This window comes from Vigna umbellata, chromosome 7 (genome assembly GCF_029865625.1).
Source record: "Vigna umbellata cultivar VRB3 chromosome 7, Vumbellata_1.0, whole genome shotgun sequence".
Lineage (NCBI taxonomy): Eukaryota > Viridiplantae > Streptophyta > Magnoliopsida > Fabales > Fabaceae > Vigna > Vigna umbellata.
The window spans coordinates 31,150,478-31,176,403 of record NC_142171.1 but is presented as its reverse complement, the minus strand read 5'-3'; the positions used below and the strand labels follow the sequence as shown (position 1 = coordinate 31,176,403).

At 34.3% G+C, this 25,926-nt stretch overlaps 1 protein-coding gene across 5 annotated transcripts; it reads right to left on the bottom strand.

The window, feature by feature from the left end:
• Nucleotides 1–1,949: 1,949 nt before the first annotated feature.
• On the bottom strand, nt 1,950–20,682 carry LOC124819580 (uncharacterized). 5 transcript variants are annotated; one of them, XM_088095547.1, is made up of 18 exons: nt 20,521–20,682; nt 19,720–19,792; nt 18,643–18,686; nt 14,080–14,122; nt 13,784–14,002; nt 13,538–13,657; nt 12,854–12,931; nt 12,198–12,242; nt 11,997–12,076; nt 11,832–11,896; nt 11,684–11,750; nt 11,417–11,530; nt 10,816–10,889; nt 2,961–3,058; nt 2,795–2,854; nt 2,635–2,703; nt 2,491–2,544; nt 1,950–2,177 (listed from the first exon to the last, which is right to left on the bottom strand). In XM_088095547.1, the coding sequence occupies exons 1-18, from the start codon at nt 20,610–20,612 to the stop codon at nt 2,109–2,111; spliced, it is 1,464 nt and encodes a 487-aa protein (XP_087951673.1). In that variant the 5' UTR covers nt 20,613–20,682; the 3' UTR covers nt 1,950–2,108. The 5 variants fall into 5 exon arrangements, with proteins under 5 accessions (XP_087951673.1, XP_087951674.1, XP_087951675.1 ...); XM_088095548.1 differs by lacking the exon at nt 13,538–13,657; XM_088095549.1 differs by lacking the exon at nt 18,643–18,686 and having other exon boundaries at nt 20,521–20,663.
• Nucleotides 20,683–25,926: the final 5,244 nt, after the last annotated feature.

Sequence of the window (25,926 nt, the reverse complement as noted above, 5' to 3'; positions counted from 1 at the left end):
TTACATGCCTACTTTTTATATCTTCTAAAGTTTTTTATTGAAAGAGAAACAACTTTTACATGTTTTCAAAAGTTCATTGTATTATTCATATATCCTCACTACGAGAGGATCTTCTCTCTTGTAAGAACCTAAATATACTTGTTAGATTCAAAAGTGCATTCAAAAACTTATATTGTTTAACTTAATGGAGTTAATTATTCTAGACAATTTGTCTAGTGTGGATACCACGTCTGGTCAAGTTGACTAGTGTTAAACCAGGAGTGATTGATAATATTCGATTTATAGAAAGAGTAGTTTATATTCGTTATAATATTTGTAAAAGATTAGTTAAATCTCTTAGGAGATTTTGAGGAAGAATTGGACGTAGATGAAATTGAAGCAAAACTGCATAAAAATACTTGTTATTATTTTCCTTCTTTAAAATGTTTTCCTAAAAGTTATATATTAAACATGGAAAATGACACTTGAACAACAATTTTTGACAACATTTAGACACGCGCACACGTGTCTAAATTTGAGTGGTCCATTTTCATTTAATTTTTCCAACTGGACCACTCAAATTTAGACACGTGTGCACGTGTCTAAATGTTGTCAAAAATGGTTGTTCAAGTATCATTTTCCATTAAACATACACGCATATATCAACTATTATAGATAGTCTAAAATAGTCGTGAAACGTTGATTTAAAAAAAGAGATTTAAAACACTACTCAAATGGTTTTATCTTGGGAATCATATAATATGCTAGGATTGGTTCACCGATCACCTCCCTAACAAACGGCTAATGATGTTGGCTCGCCAGTGATGGTGGATCCTGTCTGGTGATACTTTGTCATAGGGCTTGTTGCAATTCCTGATTCTGCTTCCTCAGCTCTTCATGGGCCTTCATGGCAGCCAACCTCTGCTCTCTGCTGGGCAGTCGTCGCCTGTTGTTTCAATTCTTCTACTGCCTGCATAACATGGGTGAGTTGACCATTGTCCGCCATTGTTATTTTGCTTAGTTCCTCTTCTTGAAGTGATTCGTTCTTTCTCTCTCTCTCTCTCTCTCTCACTCCCTTTTGTTTCTATCCTTTCTCGGGATTGGTAGTTTATATACTGTTTATTTCCTTCAACTGCCATTAGTGACGTGAACCACGATGGAATCTTGGTTAATTGTTCCGTATCGAGTGATATACGTGGAAGGTAGTGGATTAGTTAAGCGAAAAGGTCTCCCGATGACATTTGGGGGAATTCGGTCTCTGATCATTGTCACCAGCTCTACCTAATAATACCATTAATGAATAAAATATTATTTATTATTTTATTCATTAATTTGATTCTATAAAAACATAAAACCTGACCAAGAGGAGGTAAACATCACCTTCAGCTTCATGTCTTTTGAGGGAGATACAAACTACTCACGATAAACACGCCTATATATATATATATATATATATATATATATATATATATATATATATATATATATATATATATATATATATATATATATATATAATTTAAATTATAAATAATGTGATCAACTTAAGTAAATATGCACCCAAATCTTAATAGTATTATTATGCTCTTTATATTATAAGCTTAAAATATCTTCTATTTATTTAAATTACATTTTACATTTAAATAAATATTGACAACATGAAAATGCATCTCATTTACACACTCAAATCATTACAAAAATAAAAACTAATGTCTTATTTTTAATTAAAAGTTGAATATCACATCCTCAATATTTGTGCAGTGCATTAAAATAATGATTTTGCAGATTTAGTTTTAATTTTTTAATAAAAAATAAATGGGTTGATGAATTACTACACTAAAGAAATCTTAAATGGCACCAATTAGTGATCATCACCTGCGGCGCATCCCAAACTATATCTATCATGTTTCAAACAATAAAATACGGTATATTATTATGTGATGGATATTTAATGTTAAACCACGCATAAATTGTATTCAGTATTCAATAATTGATATGCATAGTTATGAAAAACATTCATCATTTTTTTAACAAACAAAAAAATAAATCATCAGAGTTAGATGCATTCAAGAAAATTATAAAGCCTCATCAAATAAAAGAAAGGATAATCATAGTTACATCCTCCATTTTCAGAGCACATGCAATTTCTCTATACCAGATTTTTTTCTCATCGTCCAAAATGCAGCAAAATAGCGATTCTGCAAAGAAAATATTACTTATTAAGATCAAATTAATGAATAAAATATTTTTATAGAATCAAAATTTATATTATATTATATTATATTATATATATATATATATATATATATATTAAAATTAATGAGTTTTCAAGATCCATTCACATCAGAAACTGTCTCTGCACACTTAAACATTGAATTCATATGTTAAAAGTTATTCCCAACTCAGATTTAGGCAGTTTGAAATTTTGGAACTAAGAAGTTATGACATGCTAGGAATTTAAGAACATAGATGCAAAAGGAGATGAGAGTTTATGCAGAGTTAGAAGCTTACTTGCATCATTGATCTAGGATTTGTGGTGTAAGTTGTCTCAATTGTGCTTTCTTTCTACAACCAACACAACAGATAATGCAAATATGATTTAGATAATTCAAACCTTGCATAACTAGAGGGTATTATCCAACAAAAAAACCTTACCTCAAATTCAAATCCATAACTTACTGCGACACTCTTAACATCTTCCAAACTCAATTCAATGGACATCTCCTACAGACAAGTTTCAGATAAAAATTAGCAACAAGCATGAAATGCTATACTAATAATACTAATAATAAGTAAAAAAAAAAATGAATTATACATCTTCCTGTCCATACACATCTGCAAAGTGATATAGTAGAGGTCCCAAGTTTATCCAAACCTGTTATGATATGATATCAATATCATCTGAATATGAAGAACAAAGATGAAATAAATGGCAACAAATAAATCATTATCTATTTTGTGATTTTGATTCAGGAACTCACTCCCCCATCTTTCAAAATTTTTGAAATTATTTCAATATACTCAACAATGTTATGAGCGGTATCAATAAAGAAACACGTCACAACTGCATCCCATGCACCTGCATTGGTCATTTTAAGTGGTTAGAAATTATTATACTAGGGATAACATGTTATACACCACATTATTTAAATATATATGGTAAAGTAAGAATTATAATGTTGAGCACAGTTTGTGCAAGATCAATTAACCTTTTTAATACTTTCTACAGACAGCAACAATTGATTATAAAACTATACAGCAGTTATGTTGTAATTAGAGAAATCTTTCTAGAGAAAACATCTGAATCATCTTCTAGTTTTTTTTTAGTATATTGTTACCTTATTTTCCTTTTTTGGAAGATTAAATTGTTACAAATAGGTGTAAGGAAATCGCTCCAGGAAAGACGCCACCACAGTCGTCGGCACGTGTAGCCCACGTGCCTAGCTCCAGTGAGATCCACTCGTTGCTGCCGTCATAGAAAAGGGTTGTCAAAGCTTCCTGAGTCTGTTCAATGGGTTAGTGACATCTCATTTGGCCCAGATTTAAGTAGATATGAGTTTTGAGTTCTACTCCTTTTTCCCGATGTAGCCCACACATCATTGTTGTCTCGGATAGGGTTCACCGAAGACACCTGATTGCATTCCAAGGGATGTCTAAGGTAAAAATTATTCTTTTGGGTCCTACTGATCTTCCAAATGTGGTGGGTGCCTATCGGTTGGATGTTAAGAATTTCTTACAATGGAGCCAATACATTCAAGATTAGAACACATAAATGGAGGAGGTTTTCCAAGTTGGGACAACGAAAGATTCACTAATTGTGACTTGGATGTGACATTCCATAATTCCTGAGATAAGTCAAAACTATATGTTTCATTCTTCTACCAAAGAGATATGGGATGATTTACAAAATACTTTTTCATTAAAAAAAGGATTTTGCTACATGCTATGACATTGAAGGCAGGATATTTAATACAAAACAGGGCTCCTTTTTTGTATCAGATATCACATAATCCTGAATGAACTTTTGATTGAATTAGATCAGTACCAACAATAAAGATAAGTAAAACAAATGCTCCCACACATGCTTAATCCATGGAAAGAGGAAGAATCTTTAAATTTCTCCATGGACTGAATCATGAGTACGACCCAATCAGGGAACAAATCTTAGGAAGAGAAACATCACCATCCCTATAAGACATATTTTTTATGGTAATAGGAGAAAAAACTCGGAGAGCTGTCATGCTTGATGAGGGATCTCGAACATAGGCTCTGCCATGACAATCAGAAAGGAAGTTCACAAGAAAACAAATGCCAAAGGAAAGTTGTTTGAAAAAGGTAATCATGGAGACTATTGTTCATATTGCAGAAGATCTGGACATACCAAGGAAACATGTTTCAAACTCCATGGAAGAAATAATGTTCTCGAGCGCATGGGAAACATCAAAGGGTCTACTCAAAGATGGGTAAATCATACTACCTCAGAACAGGAAGCCACCAATGAATCTAGTACTTCACCACCACCAGATCTTGATATGAAAGTTTATAAGGAGGAACTTGAGCACTTGAAAACAATGGTTGAATCAATGAGTAAGCCCTCTGGATCATGTACTCTGTCCATGAAAGGTTAGATTTTTCTGAATATTGTTGGTCATGTGTCTCAAGGTATTTGGATTCTTGATTCAGGAGCAACTGATCATATGACACTTTCTTGTGTGTCCTTCAACTCATAAGGTAAAAGAAATAGAAAACAACTTATTACAACTATGAATGGTCAGGGTATATACCTATATGCGGCTCTGGGAATATTATTTTGGAATCATCTATTATAATAAAGGATGCTTTACATGTTCCACAATTAGCCAATAGTCTTATCTTTGTGCAATAATTCAAAGGATTTAAATTTTTCAGTAACATTTTTCTCAACTTATTATGTTTTCCAGGACCTTGCCACATGAAAGACAATCATAACTGCTAAGGAGCAGAGTGGGTTGTATCTGTTCGAATCTGATGACCAAAGCAAAATAAAAATCATGAGTCAGCAAGTTACATCTGAGACGTGGGCAAATTCCCAAATATGACTACATCGTAAAAGGCCTGGGAATCCTTCATTCAATCTTATCAAGTCTTTATTTCCCCATTAGTTTAACAAGAAGTTTGTTGAGTCTTTTAATTGTGATATTTGTTAGTTATCAAAACATCATGGTGTGTCTTATCCTATTAGTAATAAAAAGAGTACTTCTCCATTTAATTTAATTCACTTTGACGTTTGGGGACCTGTCTTAGAATTTATTTTCGGAACCAAATGGTTTGTTACTTTTATTGACGATTGTACTTGTGTCACATGGATATACCTTATGAAAAATAAATCAAAAGTTTTCCAAATCTTTTTTAATATTTTCTATCTTGTCCAAAATCAATTTGGAAAAAATATCAAAAGAATCAAGTCTGAAAATGGTAATGAATTTCTCAATTTTGTCTCAAAATGGTATTGTTCATGAGCTAACATGTGTAAACACCCCTCAACAAAACGAGATTCCACAGAAAGAAAGAATCGTCATACTCTTTGTTAGATGTTAAGATGTGTGTTTATGTTAATTGGGCTCAGCCCATTCTGTATTAAAAGCCTTGGCCCATATCTTACATTATAAATAAACTACCCTATGTGTATGAAAAGAACACAAGGAAGATTTCTCCTAATCTTCTCTATTTATAACATGGTATCTAGTGCTTAGGATTAGTTCCAGCCAACTCCACGATCTCCGGCACACATCACCGCCGCTGTCTCTGCCGCCGCCGTCTCTGCCACCGTCGCCGCCGCCTCCGCCGGAGTTCCAGAATCGACCAACAACCACACCATCGGAATCGTCTCGGCCGGGCGACCACCGTGGTGCAAAGATCGCGGCGAACGGACCACCCACGCGCCGCCGCAACAGTCACCGGCGCCGCCACGCGTGCCGGAGAGTTCCGCCGCCGACCAGTACCGTCGTGATCGCCTCTTCACCCTCTTTCTAGATCTGTGGTCGTTGCGTCAATCGGAGCACTTTGGTTTCTCCCTCTCCATGGTGTCTTCCTCGTCTACAAACACCTCTGTTGGTGGCTCATCTTCTGATCCCTCAATATACACCAATTATGTGAATGTACACTTGTCCATTGACAAGTTAGATGGCACAAATTATGCCACATGGGCGTCTGACATCAAACTTTGGTTGAAGAGTCAGGGATACGTAGATCACCTTACTCAAAATGTGACTACTGTTACCACAGATGACACTTCCCGCTGGATGAAAATTGATGCCCAGTTATGCATTGTCATAAAGTCCACCATTCACTCCTCACTGAAACAAATGTTTCGATCATATGAAACATGTTCAGAAGTATGGGCACAAGCGAAGTTGTTATACACAAATGACACTCAGTGTCTTTATGGTGTTTGTCAAGACCTATTCACTGTTATTGGTCCACGCAGTCCTGGTCCCATGGCAGAATATTTGGGTAAAGTTCATGCCTTCTTCATGATTTTAATGAGCTATTACCTCCTGCTGAAGAACTGGAACGATCAAAGTTCTTCATGTTGTTGGCATTATACGGACTCTCTGATGATTTCTCTCATGTCCGTGATCAGATTTTCGGTTCTCCTGTCATACCCAACTTTACTTCTACTTGTTCTGCTCTCTTGCGTATACCGAGCAAACCAGTCACTGAGACACCTCCTCATACTGATGATTCCTCAGTTATGGCTGCCCAACGTGATGATCGAAGTCGGTCTCGCAAGCCAGGTAAAGGACGTCCAAAATGTGACCATTGTGGCAAGTTAGGCCACAAAATTGATAGATGTTATGCACTTCATGGACGTCCTCCTCGACCTGTACCAATGGCTAATTCTGATCCACCTCCCCGATCATCGTCTGCAGACCATCCTACTTCATCTAATACAGTAGAAAACCCTGCAATCTTTCACGAATTTCTCAGATGGTATGAGGATCGTCAGCACTTTAGTTCCACTACATCTGCATCGGTTGCACGTACAGGTACACCTTTTGTTGGTCTTACTCACTCTCACTCCCTCGGACCTTGGGTCCTTGACTCAGGCGCCACCGATTATATCACTGGTAACAAGTCTTTGTTTTCTTCCTTGTCATGTCCGGATAATTTACTCTCGGTAACAATGGCGGATGGGTCTAGAGTCTCATCTCATGGTGTTGGTATTGTTCATATTTTTTCGTCTATATCCATTGATAATGTACTTTATGTCCCTAGGTCTCTCTTCAACTTATTGTCCATAAGTCGTCTAAATCGTACCCTTAATTATGTTATTTCATTTACCAAAGATTCTATTTGGTTGCAGGACCGGAGTTCGAAACACATGATTGGCACAGAATGTGAGTCTCATGGCCTATATCATCTCCGCCCTTCTCCACATGTTGGCGTAATCATGGAGTCACCATCCCTTCTTCATGCTCAATTAGGTCATCCTAGTCTTGCCAAACTGCAGCAACTTGTTCCGAGGTTGTCGAAATTATTAAGTTTGTCATGTGAGTCTTGTTAGTTAGGAAAGCATACTCGTAGTTCCTTTCCTCGTAGTGTCTCACAACGAGCGTCGTCCCCCTTTTCATTGGTTCATTTTGATATTTGGGGACCTAGTCGTGTTAAGTCCACTTTAGGTTTTCAGTATTTTGTTACCTTTATTGATGACTATTCCAGATGTACTTGGTTGTTTTTAATGAAGAATCGTTCTGAGTTGCTTCCTATTTTCCAATCATTTTTCAATGAAATAAAAACACAGTTTGGGGTTTCTATTCGAACTTTACGCAGTGATAATGGCCGTGAATACCTTTCTCAACCGTTTAAACATTTTATGGCTTCTCATGGCATTCTTCACCAGACCTCATGTGCTTATACTCCTCAACAAAATGGGGTGGCTGAGTGCAAGAATAGACACCTTATTGAAACAACTCGTACACTTCTAATTCATGGTCAAGTACCCTCGTGTTTTTGGGGTGATGCAGTTCTCACTGCATGTTATCTTATAAACCGCATGCCATCTTCAGTCCTGGATAGCAAAATCCCTCATTCTATCTTATTTCCTCAAGACCCTCTACATCCATTACCTCTTAGAGTTTTTGGGTCTACATGTTTTGTTCATGATTTTAGTTCTGATCTTGATAAGTTGTCTCCTAGATCTCACAAATGTGTCTTCTTAGGATTTCCACGGTCACAAAAGGGCTATAAGTGTTTTTCCCCTTCCCTCAATCGTCATTTTATCTCTGATGTCACTTTTGATGAATCTTTTTTTTACTTTTCACATCTATCTTCTAGTTTTGTACCTCCACTTGCTACTGTTGATATTCCTATTTTCTGTGATCCTCCTCGTGATGCTCCATCCATTTTGCCTCCTCCTTCTTTAGACTCTCATTCACCACAGGATCGTCCTTCACCACCACCCCTTCAAGTTTATAGTCGTCGCAATCGTCTCTCTCATGACTCAATTCCAGTGCCGTCTCCTGTGTCTCCTCCGGCTCCAGCAAATGAGTTTGACCTGGCCATTGCCCTCCGTAAAGGTATACGCTCTACCCGTAACCCTTCCCCCATTATACTATTCTTAGTTACCACAGATTATCTCCATCTTTTTACACATGTCTCTCATCCATTTCTTCTGTGTCAATTCCCAAGTCTGTGGGTGATGCCTTAACTCATCCTGGCTGGCGTCAAGCCATGCTGGATGAATTAAGTGCTTTATAGAAAAGTGGAACTTAGGAGCTTGTCCAATTACCATCTGGAAAGTCTGTTGTTGGTTGCAGGTGGGTGTATGCTATCACGGTTGGCCCTGATGGCACGTATCTTATACGGCATTAGTTCTATAGAGTCTCTATGGTCTTTTGTTCCTTCTTCCCCCTAATAAAAAATCTACCTAGTCGAGTCTTTGGATGTATTGATTTTGTTCACTCTCATCATCTTAACCATATTAAATTAGATCCTAGAGCTCTTAAATGTGTCTTCATTGGGGTATCCTTCTAATAAAAAAGTATACAAATGTTATCATCCTCAAAGTCGTTGTGCGTTTATCACCATGGATGTCACCTTTCATGAAACAATCCTTTTATGTCAGTCTACCACTTCAGGAGGAGAAAGCACTTTGGGGGAGAAAGCACTTGATGTGGATGAGCTCTCCTTGTCATTACCATGTTAGTCTTTGCATAATGCAATGAAGCTACCATAGTCCATAATGAGGAAGAACAGGAAGAAGATAAATTTTATGGCAAAAGATATGAAAGAAGAAAACAACTCAATTCGACTCTCGAGCCAGAAAATTTGTCTAATCCAGATCCCTAAAGATAACAGTGAGGAGGTAAGTATTACTAAGGATTTACCCATTGCATTGAGAAAGGAAAGAAGATCATGTGCTAAATATCCTATTTCTAAGTATGTTTGCACTAATAATCTCTCTTATCTGCACAAAAGCTTTATTGCTACCATTGATGCCACAAAAATTCCTACCTCAATCCAATAGGCCATGAAACTTAAACATTGGAATCAAGCCATGAAAGAAGAGACAATGCATTAGAAAGAAATTCAACTTGGGAGATTGTTCATAAGCCAAGAGACAAGAAGGCAGTAGGGTGTAGACGGATATTCATAGTGAAACATAAGGCAGATGGAGCAACAGAAAGATATAAAGCTAGATTGGTGACAAAAGACTATACCCAAACTTATGGGATTGACTATAAGGAGACGTTTTCCCCTATGACAAAGATGAATACAGTTCGAGTTGTTCTCAATTTGGCTACTTATTTTGGTTGGAACTTACACCAATTGGATGTGAAGAATGCCTTTCTTCATGGAAATCTAGAAAGACGAAGTGTACATGGAAATTCCCCTAGGTTTTGAAGTGAAAAATGAAAGAAACAAGGTATGCCTCCTAAAGAAAGGATTGTATGGTCTTAAGAAATACCCTAAAGCATGGTTTGGAAGATCTACAAAAGCAATGGTTTCCTTAGGATACAGACAAAGCCAAGGAGATCATACTCTATAAATAAAGCACTCTTCTAAAGGTAAACTCACTCTATTGCTTGTTTATGTTGATGTTATGATTATTGCAAGAGATGATGAAATAGAAAAATAGGCGTTAAAAGAAAAATTGGCAGCCTAATTTCAAATGTAAAACCTAGGAAAACTCAAATATTTTCTTAGAACATAGGTTGCTTACTCCAATAACAGAATTTTCATCTCCCAAAGGAAATATGTACTTGATCTCCTCAAAGAAACATGAAAGTTGGGATGTAGAACCTCAACCGTTCCTATAGAATAGAATCACAGAATTGGAAGTGAAGAAAGTGTTCCAATAGAGAAGGCCTAATATTAGAGATTGATAGGAAAATTGATTTATCTATCACATACAAGACCAGACATTGCTTATGCAGTTAGTGTAGTGAACCAATTCTACATATATTTTCTCTAATCTACCTAATTAGAAAAAATATCCGTAGAATCTTTCTAATTAGAGAAAATATATGTAGATTCTTCTAGCTTATTTTTCAGTATATTTTTTCCTTATTTTCCTTTTTTGGAAGATTAGATTGTTACAAATAGGTATAAGGAGAATGTCATAGAAATGAAATAGCTCAAAATATATATTAGATCTCATAATCTCAGACTCATTCCATAATTCAAAGTCTGTATTGTTCATTTGACCCATAATTCAAAGCATAGGCAGACAGACACATATGAACAGAACCAGAACACCCATAATATTTTTAAGTTTGCTCTCTTAGAGCTGCTGATAAAATATTGATAATTAAAAACTATAAAATATATAAGGCTGTTGGTAATTTCTCCTACCAACTTGGCTTGAATCGCTGTAGACTTCAACGAAGTCACCTCCACACATGGAAAAGCCTTCAGTAATTCCTGCACTGCTAAGATTCAAGAATATTATGATTATATGATGTGATATACCTTACCAGAAGATATGTTGATGTTTTAATATTTCTACAATACATTCGCATATGTTACCATATATTACTTTTTGAGCCTAGAAGAAGATTATCACTTTCAACCAACAGAAAATTGCAATGTTATATTCTAATTATCCCAAAAGACTAAGATGCTTGGAGAATAAGAACAAATGAACCTATATTACATCTCTAACAAGCTAAGACAGCCCCTCGTGTATAACCCTTTTAGGCTTCAAGAGAGGACAATTTTTTTATTATCTCTATTAAATGAATAGAGTTGCATGGGTCAAACACGATCACTAGAACTAATAATTTTGTTCTCTAAAATATGATTATTATGGTTTGATCCCCAACTTATTAAGCTGATATCAGATATTGTCCAGAGATGCAATACTAATAAGTTATGATACCACATCATGAAAAACCGATCCCAAAAGTTTAAGTTATTCGACAAAGACACATGAATCATTTCATATTACCATTACCTGGCTGGATGAATATCTGGTATTGAAACAGGACGAAGTTGATCACTGTCTGATAATGAATTGCAATTGCTGTGAATCCAAGGATAAATTGTCCACTCACCAGCAGTTTGGGATCTTAATATTTCATGAAGAAAAATTGATTTGAGGACAAAAAGAGAAAAGATCCAAATATTAGAGAACAGAAATCATCACTTTGTGAATTTAACACAAATCAGCAAATACTGACATTAACAAGATCAACATGAAATAGATAAGTCTTGTTCATACTGGTTAAGAATAAAACTCGAGCATATCATCATGTAATATGAAAATTCATTTCCCTGACTGATAAATCCTGCATTAAAATATAAAGTATTAGTTATAATATAAGTATACTAATCATAATTCCCACGTAAACCTGGTAATACATACGCACCTAAACATGAAATCTCAAGGGCCAACCGACCAAGCCCAGCACCAGGAACTAAACATGCAGGTGGACTGTTTAAGAAATTCCAGGCTTTATTAGTGAAAAACAAATTGTGCCAAAAAACTGCAACTCAGAAGAAATTTCTGCCAGTATCAAGATGTTAAGTTTTACCTCTCTTTACTGCGATTAGGAAATATCATATTAAGCTCTTCAAGAATAGGGTTGTAGCACTGATCACGTTCCTTTTTACCCTTTTAATATACATTTTCAAAAGCATAAAAGTAGATAATGAATCATGTTTTTCATGATAACCAAAATAAAAAATAAATTTATAAAGAAATAAAAAAAAAGCAATAAATCAACATGCAGTACCTCTGCTGCCCAGTCCCTAACTATGTTCCTTATAATACATCGTACCTGAGGTAAAGCAGTAAAAAAAAATATAAGCAACAAAACCATATAAAAGCCCCCACTTTCACAGAATTCCCTCAATGAAGGAAAATTGAAAAATACATAGAATAAACTACATAAAATTACGTTAAACAGCAGTAATGATTTATGAACTATTACAGCAAGCTACCAGTGTCAAGTACTAGTTCATTTTCTTTCTCAACCTGTCTGTTTCTAAAGCTTTGCTAACTTCCGAGATCTGAATTCATTTCAGGCAACACTACAGATTCATTCCAGAAAATGACATAAATTTCATCTAACTCCAATACCATAAATTCCCTGGTGTTGTCCAGACACCGTCTATTATGAACCATTGATTCATCCAAAATAAAATATTATAAATAGTAGTTTATTCAAATAAAAATATCTCCAGGATCTCCTTATTGATTAGAATAAAATATCTTCGGAATATTCCTATTTATTTCAGCATATTTTGTCCTGATTTTAGAGAGATTGTTATCAATAAAATTATTTCTAATTTTCTTGTGTAGGTCAAAAACTCTACCCATTAAGAACCAAACCTTTCCATTGTCCTAAACTGACAACAGAAAAGAATAATGCTTAGAATATAAATATACCTTATCTACATCAACTAAAGGAACATTCAATCGTAAAGATGGTTCCAACCATTGTTGCTGAGATGAGGTGACTGGCACCTGAAATAATGAAGTAAAAATGGCTATTGATCAGGATGCGTATTAGAGTAAAACTAATACTGCAAAACATAATCATTAGCATATACCGAAGGCTAATTCAATTAGAAAAAGAGAAGATGTAGAAATCAAAAGATTACCATAAGGTTTGAATTTGACATAGAATCAATACACTAAAAGGATACTAAGAAAGAATTCTTTCTTTACAAATCAAAATGCCCATCTAGAATGGTACCAATGAGATTTGAAGGACATTTATTACTTTCCCTAGGTAACACATCAGAATTGCCATCGACTAAATTGTTATGAATACACTTTAATTTTGTAAGGATGTCTGAGAGAAAAATGGAAGGAAGCATGACAAAAGAGATGTGTCAACTAAAATAACTAATTGATATTATATTGGTGATAAAGTGCAGGAAGATGTCACAAGCGGTAAAATGAAGTTTTTGGTTCATTCAATTACTCTTAAAACGTATCAATACTTCTTTTTTTCAAGAATTATAACATTGACATAAATTAATCACAAGGAATTTGCATAACTTATGACCAGCTTGGTGACTCTAAAATATTAAAAAGTATAGAATATTACAACAGACAAGGAATTACATTGCCATTGGAATCAGTAATAGAACTTCCACTACAATATTCAGTAGTTTCTTTAGTATTTATCAAGCCCGGAGAGAGGCTCCCAGTATTTGACTGGTGACGACTCTCAATGTCCACCTCCTGTTGTTATCTACAGAGTCAAATTTCTAAATGAAAAAGAAAAAAAGAATGATTGAACCAATGAAACGTCATAATTCTTATCTACTGAATCAACAACCATAAGGGAGTCACAAATGCTACAGAAACCTCATTTGGATGCGTAAATCCTTGTGGTCTGCATGTATGATTGCTATCTTCCCCACAACAATGTTGATTAGACACAGAACATGTTATTCTAACAGGGGCTGACTCACATGAGCAAGCATTAATCCCTTCAGAAACTAAATGATCTTTTTCAGCACATTCGGAATGTGGATCTTCACTAAATTCTATGTCCTGGCTCATGTCAAGTGGAGGTTCGAATACCTACATTGTTCATTTTAACAATATCAAATATGTCCAAAACACAAAATGAATTAGCCACCAACAGAGTAAATTCTGACCTGAAGCATGCCAAATATGAAATGGGAATTCATTGAGATACACCTGCACCAATGGGAAACACAATAAACCAAAATCTTCTTAGACAACAGACGTCACATTCAATATCCAGTCATATCTGTTTCCATTACTAATACATTCATTTCATACTCAGTTAATCATTTTATAGCTCAATGAAAGCATGAATTGAGAACAAAATAATATATTTCCAAATATCACCGACATTTAGAATTGTGCTAGCTAAAATTTCAATTTTCCTCTGAACAGGAACATATTTTTATTCCAATTGAGCTATATTAAGATATTTAACTGGTAATTGTTTTTAAGAAAACTTATACATTCAACAAAAAACATACCAGGGTTATCAAAGCTTAAAATGGTAAAAGAATCCTAAGCTTCAGCAATGCATATTGAAAAAAGATATCAGTCCTAAGAAAAACCAGAAACAAATTGTTAGGATACGACCTCCTGTTATGAAAGTTTATGAGAAGAAATAAGACAAATACAGCTAGTTGATTTACTTAGCTGAGAAATCTGTTGGTTTGGTGGGAAATGTGCAACCCAAACCAGTCTTTGTTTGGTTTCAAGAATGCTGTTATTCAAAGGTTCCAACTGGTTTTGATGGGAGACCCCTTTGAATCATTGTTGGCCCAGAGGTAGGAGAACTCAGTGTTATGATGATTGTTAGATAAATTGTGCTTTATGTTAATTAGGAAAACATAATCCCTATGTTAATTAGGTCACTTTTACATATTCATTTGTATTTGGACTTAGCCCACATTCTCATTAATATAAATACATTACCCTATGTATATTTTCTAAATAAGGAAGATTAATCTTATACCTAGTTTCAAAAAGTGGATTTGAAGACTAACTCAACCCCACAAACCAGTTTGTAAGCCGAGGTTTTCAACCATATATATACTCTAAATTGGTCTTATCTTTAATCGATCTGGGACTTCCAACACACCCCCTAATGTCGAGGTATATACATCTCATAAGTGAGACTACACATTAATGTACGATCCGATAGCGGCCCGATAGCAGGTGAAATGATATGCCCAACAAACATAAATCTTGTTAAGATAGACTCTAACTCATGGCTCTAATACCATGTTAAGAAGTGGATTTTAAGCCACAGACCATATAACACCATTCCCTAAACACTTCTTCACATATTCCCCATGTCCCAACAGCAAGAAAATTTCTACAGCTGATGGAACCCTCATAACTGCAGCTGGACAAGGAGATGTCCAAATAACCCCAAACATAATATTAAAAAAATTTTCTTCATGTCCCTAAGTTATCCACAAGTCTGATATCTATACAAAAACTTACCAAGGACCTCTTATGTAATGTAGTTTTTCATAGCAACTCTTGTATAGTGTAAGACAAGAAGTTAGGGAGGACAATTGGACATGCAAGAGAATGGAATGGCCTATACTACATGGAAGATTTGAGCTGCCCATTGAGAGTCACTCTCTAATATCTGAATCCTCCATGGCCAACAAAGAAAAAATCCAATTGTTTCATTGTTGTTTGGGACATCCTTCATGGGTCATAAAGTTAATATTTCCTTCCTTGTTTAAAAACTTAAATCTAGAAGATCTTCATTGTGAGGTGTGTGAGCTTGCCAAACACAAGCGTGTACCTTTTCCTATCAGCAATAAAGTAAGCAATTCTCCATTTTATCTTGTTCATACGGAGCTGTGGGATCCCTCTAATATTCCTAGTACTTCAAGGGCTAAATGGTGTATAACCTTTATAGATGATTGTACAAGGGTAACATGGCTTTTCCTTCTTAAACACAAATTTGAGGTCAAATTTGTTTTTCTACAGTTTGTTTCAATTATTAAAAATCAATTTGGGGTTAATATAAAAATAATTAGGTCTAATAATGCCAAATATTACTTCAATCATACTCTAAATTCCTTTTGTCAAAAGGAAGGAATAATCCATGAATTCTCATGTGTAAACACACCCCAACAAAATGGGATCGTAGAAAGGAAAACTGGGCACTTATTAGATCAAACTAGAGCACTTCTTTTTCAAAATAATGTTCCAAAAAGATTTAGGGGGGAAGTTGTTCTCACTGCTACTTACTTGATTAATAGATTACCTTCTACTGTTTTATCCTCAAAAAGCCCCATGGAAGTCTTAAACTTATTCTACCCACATATAATCCATACAACAGTCTCAACCAGTGTTGTCAAACTCGAGGATTGTAACAAGATTGGAAGGAAAATAAAAGATCGTAACACAAGGAAAATCTTAACTCAGACTTGTAAGAGTCACGATTTTAAAAAAAATTATATCCATAAACAAGTGTGTTATTAAAAATAATAAAAATAACTCAATAATAATAACTATTACAATAATAATAATAATAATAACGATAATAATAATTATCTATGATTATAATAATTGTTGGGAATCCAAGTGTGAGTCTAGGTCCCACATTGGATAGAAATGAGAAAGTAGAGCAATGTATAAAAGTAATAGACCCAACAGTGGTATCAGAGCCGATGGTTTGTCTTGGTGACCGGCCTAGACGAGTATAATGATCCTTATACCGAAAGTCTGCCTGACAAAGAGTATTCAGGTAAGCAAGTCCCGTTAAGATGAACGGCGGTTGGAAAGGGCTACTCGTGGTTGTGGTTGGGGTTGGTTGGGAATGCTTCCGCTAGAGGGGGAGTGTACCAATGTGAAAGGGACTCACCCTTGAAGGGGAGATTATTGGGAATCTAAGTGTGAGTCTAAGTCCCACATTGGATAGAAATGAGAAAGTAAAGCAATATATAAAGGTGATAGACCCAACAATAATAAGTTTAAGTAGTAAAGTTTAGTACATAAGTCGTGCATAAAAAGAACCAATGAGTGTGCATGTCAACAATGCAACCACTCGAGCTACCAACAGAACAACTAAGGCTACTACATCACTAAAAGGAACCTTAAAATAAAAAAAGGTGGAAAGAACAATAAAAAGTAGGGAAATAGAGGCTAAGCATCGCTAACTGCGAGAGCGGCGAGTGAGTGCAACAGCAGTGAGCATCAACGACTCCGAGAGCGACATGCGCAAGCAAACATAACCCTAATTGAATAAGGTAAGAGTGTTGGGCTTCTCATGGGTTGGTCGATCATAGGACCAGAACGATCGATGCGGCACACAATCCCCCAATTCAGCAAGTATCCTTAAGTACTCACTTCGATCCACACCCTGCTTACGATCTGCCCTCCATGTCAACTTGCTTCGATTCACATTACTTATGATCCACTCTCTGCGACAACTCACTTGGCGATCCAAACTCACAAGATCATGCAAGTTTCCGATCTTACACGCGATTTAACAACACTAGTCTCAACCCTTGCCAAAAGGATTAAGGGATGATCTTGAGTTGAATATATATCCAGAATGCATGTTGGATTGTAGAATAAACGAAGGCAGCCATCAAGAGATTCTAGTCAAATGGAAGCAACTACCGGATTTTGGAAGCAGTTGAGAGGAAGTTTCAGTTACTATTGAACATATTCTGCAATTCCACCTTGAGGACAAGGTGTATCTTGATGGGTCGAGTATTGTTAGGATACAACCCCTTGTTATGAAAGTTTATGAGAGAAGAAATAAGAGAAATACAGCTAGTTGATTTACTTAGCTAAGAAATTTGTAAGTTGTTATATAGTTGGGGGTGAGGGAAAGTTATGTATATATACATATACATATATATATTTACACATATATGTGTGTGCGTGTGTGTGTGTTTTTAGGTCTGAGTGAAGGTAGGACAAAAATAGTTTTGTTGTGGGAGGTTGCTAGACCCTCGAAGTGCCAATGGATGTATTGAGAACATTTTGTGAAATTGAAAGAATTATGCAGAACTCTCATTTCTTTTCATTTGAGAATTCCTTATGTAAGAACTTCTAATCCAGTTTCTATAACAAATCGAACAAAGCCAGTACAACCTAGTTATAAGGCTAGTTATAACATCTTTGTTTGGCTAATTATCGTGATTAAGTTATTCTAGAAGAAAATGCTTTGATTTTACAATCCAACCAAGTCCAAGGCAAAATTAATTATTTATATATCATATTGATATTTCCTTGATTTCATCAAAGTTATTAGATTGGGTAAAAACAAAAGGAAACATAAAAGGAGGGTTCAATTATGTTTCTAATAAACTTCTCCAAATTCTTTCAAAAACATGTTAAATTACAAATTTGAACAACTATACGAGATGTACAAAAGTACCATCTAAGAATGTTCAGTTTTTATAAAAGTTGATATTTAATAACTTTGTATGATGTATAGAGCTAAAAATACCTAAAGAATTGCATCTTAATTTCTTACCATGAAAATAGAGAAAAGCATTACTGTTGTGTTATAACCACAAATACACATCATTCTTTTCTTATTTGATCTCAACTAAAATAATTCCAGAAATTCTTTTTCTTGGTCCACAAATAAAGCATCATCAGAATCAACTTCAGAATTATTGACAACTTTTTCTTTTCAAGACTAATAAAAGAGAGAAAAACTATAAAGCAATTAAAAAAGAAGTTAAATATACCTGCGTAATCTTTGAAACTTTTGAGGATAGTGGGGTAACAAAGCCTATAAACCCAAAATACGGTTCAGTACAGAAGGGGATATAAAAATGAACAGAAATTTCAGGAAGAAATTACAAGAAAACAACTAAAGAACCGTGGAAACTGTGTGCATCAGACTGTTAGACACCGTACAGTCCATTAGTGCTCTAACTTAGAAGCTAGATTAGGAGTTAATAACTCCTATAGTAAATCCTGGATACAGAATAAAATTATGCAGTTTTAGATAGATCATTGACACAATTCCTGTATTATCTCTATTTTCATATGACAGGAAAGCGGACTTCAACCCTTCTCTTTACAAGAGGATTCCATAACAAGCAACATTGAAATTTGGACAGAATCAAAACCAAGTGGCAACCAATCCAAGAGATCCATTAAGTGTTTGTCATATATTTTTTTCTGCATTATTTTCAACAGTGACTGACAGACAAAAGCTCAATCCATACAGTCTGAATTGACCAGAGTGTACCCATCTTGCTCAAGCTTAGGAAGACACAAGCCAGAAATAACAGTGTAATCCCAAGGAAATATTGCTATTCTCTAGGACAAAAAATATGTAATCCCTTAGAAGCTTTAGTTTTATTACTATTCTCCAATCAAAATTGGAGCTTCACATCACTCAATGATCTGAGTAACAAAGTTTTTTCATAAAGATTGGCTTAAATTAGTGAGGCGAAACTTCTAAAATCACATAAAGAACCACACCTAAGTTTTATCTTACTAAAGGTTAAAAAAAAAGGTCTAAATCCCCAATTTTGGCCATTACGTTTAAATTGTTTGGACTCTTCATGTTCACAATTGTAAGTGCATTTGTCTGCAATTTCCCACTTTGTCAAGGACCTCCAGGAAACCACAACTTAATTGCGACCAGAATTTAAAAGCTTAGTCCTATTCTATTTATGCCAGATCACAGCAATTCCTAACAAGACTGATAATGCCAGAAAAAGGAAACAAAGCACCAGAAACTGAACAGTCAAACATCAAGTTAACAACATAGCACTACCAGAATATCAAGCAAAAGTAGAGGACAAAAATACCTTATGGGCCGGTGGAAGCTTCCTGTAAGACCTTTCATATCTTCTAACATCCTCCTCTGCAGCATCAGGATAGCTGCATTGGAACAAACAAACAAAAGATACTACGGTGTTACTAGAGACATATTTTTTGTAAATAATCTTATGATAAAAACAAAATATGACATGTAAAATCACTGTAAAATTTCATACAAAAATAAACTAAAAAAAATTTTACTCATACAGCTAAAAGAATTCAACAACATTTTTGTGGTTTTACACATTTGTAGCTGAGAGCTTTTGAATTTCGAACATGAACCGCTACTTTAATTTGATGAAATAACATCAGCAGTAACAGAAAGAAAAAAATAACAAATCAAATAATACAACGATAAAATTTAAATTTTTCATATTCGAAATAATTAGTGAAACATAAAAAATCATCATTTCCATCTAGAAAGCCGAAACCAGATACCTGCATCAGGCTCTCAGGTCTATTATTTATAAAATTAAATAAAAAAAAAGTACCTTCGCCACATAAATCAAAACAAACAGTTTCTTATACTAGCGAAATCGTTACACTTTTTCTCTGGAAAACAAAATAAGATAAAAAGGAAAGTAAAAACAAAAAAGAGTGAACTATAAATAAAAGTTAAAAGCATTCATTTTTTTCTTGAAACACTTGAACTAGCTCTAGAATCTGAGCATCATGAATTGACAAGAAGAAAAGTAAAAATACACTTCATTTTGGCTTAGATTGTTGAACGGTGATTTGAAAAGTACAAAAGTTTGAAGGAAAAAAAATGAGAAGAAACGAAGAAATACTTGAGGTAAGCGCTAATGATGCGTCTGAGGGATTGGATTTCAAGGGCCTCTTCAATCTTTAAACGGCGTCGTTGCTCCTCCTCTGCCTCCATAACTGTTTTTTTTCTCTTGCTGCTCACTCTCTTAAGCACTGCGAAGAGGAACAACACCTCTACTATAAAAATAACAACAATAAACAATATCAAAATACGCCATGACTGTGTGGAGTTGACCCAATCACTTAAGGCCCAACATGCTTTGATAAATAAAAGGCTTTCTTCCTTCACCCACGTTTTTATTCCTGCACTCACGTTTTCTTCTTGCACCTCCAAATACTTTAATTATAAATATATATATTTATATATATATCATTAAATTAATTAGGTAAGGAGTAATTTTTTCTTATACACCTCTTTAGCCAGTTTTGACGAATATAATAGCAGTTTGTATAATGTGTTTCTAACTTAGTGTAAGTAAGAGAAATCTACCTCATCATGAGATTCATATAATGTATTATCTTCATTTGCTCCAACTAAGCACATTTTTGGCATCCTCATCCTCGTCATATGTGTTCAGATTTTTGATAATATTGTCGTTGACGCAGTCAAATTAATATTACTAAACTATAGTAACTTTAGTGTTGCTAAGATAGTAGCCAAAGGAATAGAAAGGATAAATTCAACCCTGAAGATTATTGTTCAATTTATTATTGATTATCTAAAGATTATTGTTCAATTCATTATTGTCTTAGATTTTCAAATTTATCAATGTAAATTCTCAATTAATTTGTTGATGTTCTTACTATTAACCAAAGTACATTCTCAATTAAAAGTAAGAACTTTGTAGATTAATCCTAGTAAATTTAATCAAAGTATATTCTCAATTAAATGTTATTATGCCTAATCAGGTTTATTTTTTTACTTCTTATATCAAGTAAAAAACTAATTAACCAAAGTACATTCTTGATTAATTCTTGTTAAAGTTTTCACCTCTAATCAAAGTACATTATCAATTATTGGAAAAAACTCATTCAATCACATAAAAGTTTCTAACTTTAATCTAGAGGCTTAGCACTCCATGGAATGTAGAAATAATATGAAAATAGAAGAGGAGAGGGTGGAGAGTATGAGAGAATAGAGGAGGACGAAATTTGAAACCCCCAAAGGGTTCCTAAGCTCCCTTGATGTGTTTCTTTAAGTCTCTTTATATAGAAATTGGATTGGTCTTTGTTTCAGGCTTTTCTATTGTTGTAATCTTCTTTATGATAATGTAATCTTCTTCAATTATCTTCTAAATAATCCAATAACTTCAAAATATATTTGATTGTTGCGTAGATCTAACAATATTTGAGAAAATATATGCTAGATTAAAAAAATTTAGTAAATATAATCTTTTAATATTTATTGATATAGTTAAATAAGATAATTATTTAACAATATCAAATAAAATATCTTAAGATATATTTCCCCAAATTATCTTCAATCATAAACATTTATCAATTATCAAATCCATTTTAGTAGAAAAAATGGAGAAAACCGCAAGATCCATTTTTTGTTGTTTGCTCGGATTAACTTCTTATGGTCTTAATTATTTGTCATTCTTGAATTTATCTTTAAGGTGACATGAAACTTTAATCAATTTATTATTGGACCTCAATGACCTCAACATAGGTGCAACTACACCAACACACATCAAAAATATCCAAAGAACATGTATGCAATTAAAAAACTATTTTTAACATGTTTTTGTATCTCATGCTAAATAAACCTAATTATAACAACTCCTAATTAAAATATTCTATTAAAGTACAAAAACCAATTAAGAATCCAATATTAAAGGCTAGGTGCTTATCCGTCTTCCTAGGTGCTCATCAACATCTTTTTCTTTTTGTATCTGGGCTCGACTGAATTTTTCTTCACCTTTTCAAGCTCGGGACATTCTGATCTAAAATGTCCAAGTTTGTTTCACCTTTTCATGTTCATCGCCTGACTCCTTGGAGGATTCATATGTTCTAAGAGCTTTGATGGGTGTCTTCTTGACAACTTAGATCACGATGATTTTCTCTTTCTTGATAGAGCCATCTTGAAGAAGCTCAACCTCATGAACCTCTAATATCCCTATTAGCTCTTCTAGACTCATTTCGTCTAGATTCTTTGATGTTTGTAGAGCTATGACTTGAGGTCTCTATTGTTTGGGAAAACTTCGTAAGATTTTACCAATATGATCGAAGTTGTCATATGACTTTCCAAGGGATTTCTGCTTGTTGAGGATAGTTTGGAGTCTGTTGAACATGCTTTTAATTTTTCGTTTTCAAGCATTAAAAATAGTTTGTACTATCTTGTTAGCAGGTTCAACTTATTCCTTTTGACTTTGCTTGACCCTTCATAAGTGACAACCAAGGTGTTCCACATTTCTTTGGCTCCTTGGTAAACGTGAGCATTCATGTATTCTTCTTTAGAGAGAGCGCACATTAGAGAGTTGTGAGCTTTGGAGTTTAACAAGTAGTGTTGCTTCTACTCGTCAGTCCACTTGCTTCTTGAGAGTGGCTCTCCGTTTTCATCTACAGAGATGTAGTTATCATTCTCCACAACGTCCCACGTGTCAATGTGACATGATTCAAAGAATGTGTCATGATTCAATAGTCGAACTTCTGACCCTTGAATAGGGGAGAATGATTGACGGCGTATCATTCTTTTTCCATTCTTCAAGATCGTTTCCTCGAGTCCTGCTAAGAACTAACCTTGCGAGGTTAACTTTGATACCAATTGAAGTACCTGAAATATAGCACATTATCGAGCTCGAAATTTTTCTTTTAAATTCTTATATGCTCGATTTGATAAATATTGGAAAATGATAGATGTTTTAATCTTGTTATTCATAATGTATACCACAGTGTTTTGTAAAAACTTCCTTTATGAAAAGTAATCATTTAGCTTGAAAGATTCTTGTATTTGTAAATAAAACAAAATTAGAGGCTTTTGTAAGAGGATCAATTATATAAGAGAAGAGCTAATTGCACAAGTATTTTTATACCTCCAACTGAGCTATGTCACATCTCCTCCTAAGAGGATTCCACTATAATCTTCACAATATTACAACTGAGTATTCTCATTGTTGATAGGGGGAACAATGTGAATGTTAATCCCAATTTCCATGTGTTTAGTTTTTTATGATGACAACACATATATGTTACTATGACAACAACAAAAATGTGTCTTTATGTTATATACATATGTTGCTAAACTGTTTGTTCTGCATACGCACTATGATCATAAATGTGTTTACATATATTGTATGCATTCTCATGTATTCATATGTTAAAACTACTTGCACAAAGCAAATATGTATGAAGTAATCGATTACATTGGTTTAGTAATCAATTAAGTTCATAAGATAGCTTATGCTTAAAACTGTGGCAAACTATAGAAGTTTCAATCGATTACATAAATTATAAAATCGATTAAAACTCGTGTCTTTGCAAACACCTTTTTGAAATGTGCAGTGATGTGTTTTTGAAGAAAAGGTTTTCAAAATTGTCTAAGTGTAGGACTTAACCGATTACACTGTTACGTAATCAATTAAGTCTGGTACTTAACACCTCGTCGAGATTTCCTTGAGTATTCGCACCACTCCTGGTACTCAGCAACCCACCGAGATTTCCTTGAGTATTTGCACCACTCTTGGTATTAGACTACTACACCTAGATTCCTCAACTTAAAAGATTCAATTGTAAGTATTTTAATTCTCTTCAGAATTGCAATCAAAGATTGCTTACAAGCAGTTTAGACTAAATCTGTCCACGAGAGGGTATAAATACAATACAATACAGTCTAAACACTGGCAGATGCTTCTCTCTTACAATACAACACAAAAGTAAGAGATTTGACGCTTAAGCTCGAGAGCATCTCTTTCTATTTTCTCTTCTCTTCTCTTTTCTTTTGCTTATATATATATATATATATATATATATATATATATATATATATATATATATATATATATATATATATATATATATATATTCTTTGTTTAGCTCTTTTTCTTTCTTCTTCTCTGTAGCATGAATATGGCGTTGTAAGCTTTTCAAACTTGTTATCCTTTATTTTATCCTCTTGATTTTCTTCATGAGAGATCTTCTATTTCTAGGCTTGATGAATATTTGTCCGTTAGACAACATTCATAGTTTGTAGCCTTGATGTTTGTATTTTCTCTTTCTTCTTTTAACAGTAGCTGTTGTGTAAGTCAACTTTGTGAAAGCAGGCGTGCTTTTCAGTCCTTTGCTTGAAGTAGGTTGTACAATCTTTTTAGACTTTGCTTCAAGAGAGAAACATTCCATGATTATCTCTTTTGTCTCTAACGTTCATATTAGATTTTTTATCTGTAGCACTATGGATGCGTGTATAATAGCTTATCTACAAAATTAGAGTAAATTGTGCATGCAACAAATATGACTTTTCTTATCACTTTTGTTGTTTTTGAACATTAACATTTAATGTCATTTAATTCTTGCTCAGAACAACAAAGTTCCTTTTGATTTTCTACCGTTAGGTAGCATTTTGCAATTAAGCTCTTTTAATTTAAAGATACCAAACATGTAGATACTTCATCATAAGATGACGTGTCTGTTTGCTCGTGGTATCATCTAGATACACGTAAACGCTTCTTTGTATGTGTACCTTATATGCAAATAGCGTTTAACTTTCTCGGGCTTTCTTGTATCTTTTAATGTAAGTCTTTTAGTCATTTTAGTCAAAGACATTAATTGTCTCGACCCATTTTCGTTTTCGAGAAAAGCCAAATACCTAGTACAAGTATCTTAAGCATTGAACATTTAGCTAAGTTCTCTCTCAGACACTTTTAGATAAGACATCGTCTAGTCAAGCGTCTGGTTGTTCTAGCTTAAATGTTTTTCTATTTCCTAGGATCTAAGTTTTTTCCTATAACTTCTAAGTTTTATGTCTTAGGTTCTAGTTTTGTTTGTTTGGGTTTCTGGCTCTATGTTTTTATCCTAGGTTGTTTTCTGATCTTTTAATCCGTTTTAATACTATTTGATTAAACTTCAAAACATGAGATTGTTTGTTCATATAGACGATTTTGTCTTTAACAAATGCCCCTTTTGTTCATATACTTTTCTACACATTCCATGGCCCCATATAATAGTGTAGCAACTATGCCTTCCTACATGAAAAAGAATGAACCCTTGCACCACAACAAGATAACAAATGCTATTTTACGTAACTAACCAAACAACCCATATGCACCATTCGTTCATACATGAACATCATTGCACCAAACCAAAAACCCATACTACCCATGTATTCATACATGACCATCAAGAATCCAAAACCCTTCTTGTTTTTCAAAGTCCGTAGAGTCCTGTGCCCATGCAAACCTTTATTTTTTGTATCCCAACATGAACCCAAAAAA

Excerpts from the sequence above, each read along its gene's own strand:
- LOC124819580 (XM_088095547.1), bottom strand. The coding sequence starts at position 20,612 with ATGGAGGCAGAGGAGGAGCAACGACGCCGTTTAAAGATTGAAGAGGCC. Across the intron at positions 12,932-13,537 it reads TTACTGATTCCAATGGCAAT|GTGCCAGTCACCTCATCTCA; the intron begins GTAATTCCTTGT and ends TCATTATTTCAG. Across the intron at positions 2,704-2,794 it reads ATGTGTATGGACAGGAAGAT|GAGATGTCCATTGAATTGAG; the intron begins GTATAATTCATT and ends ACTTGTCTGTAG.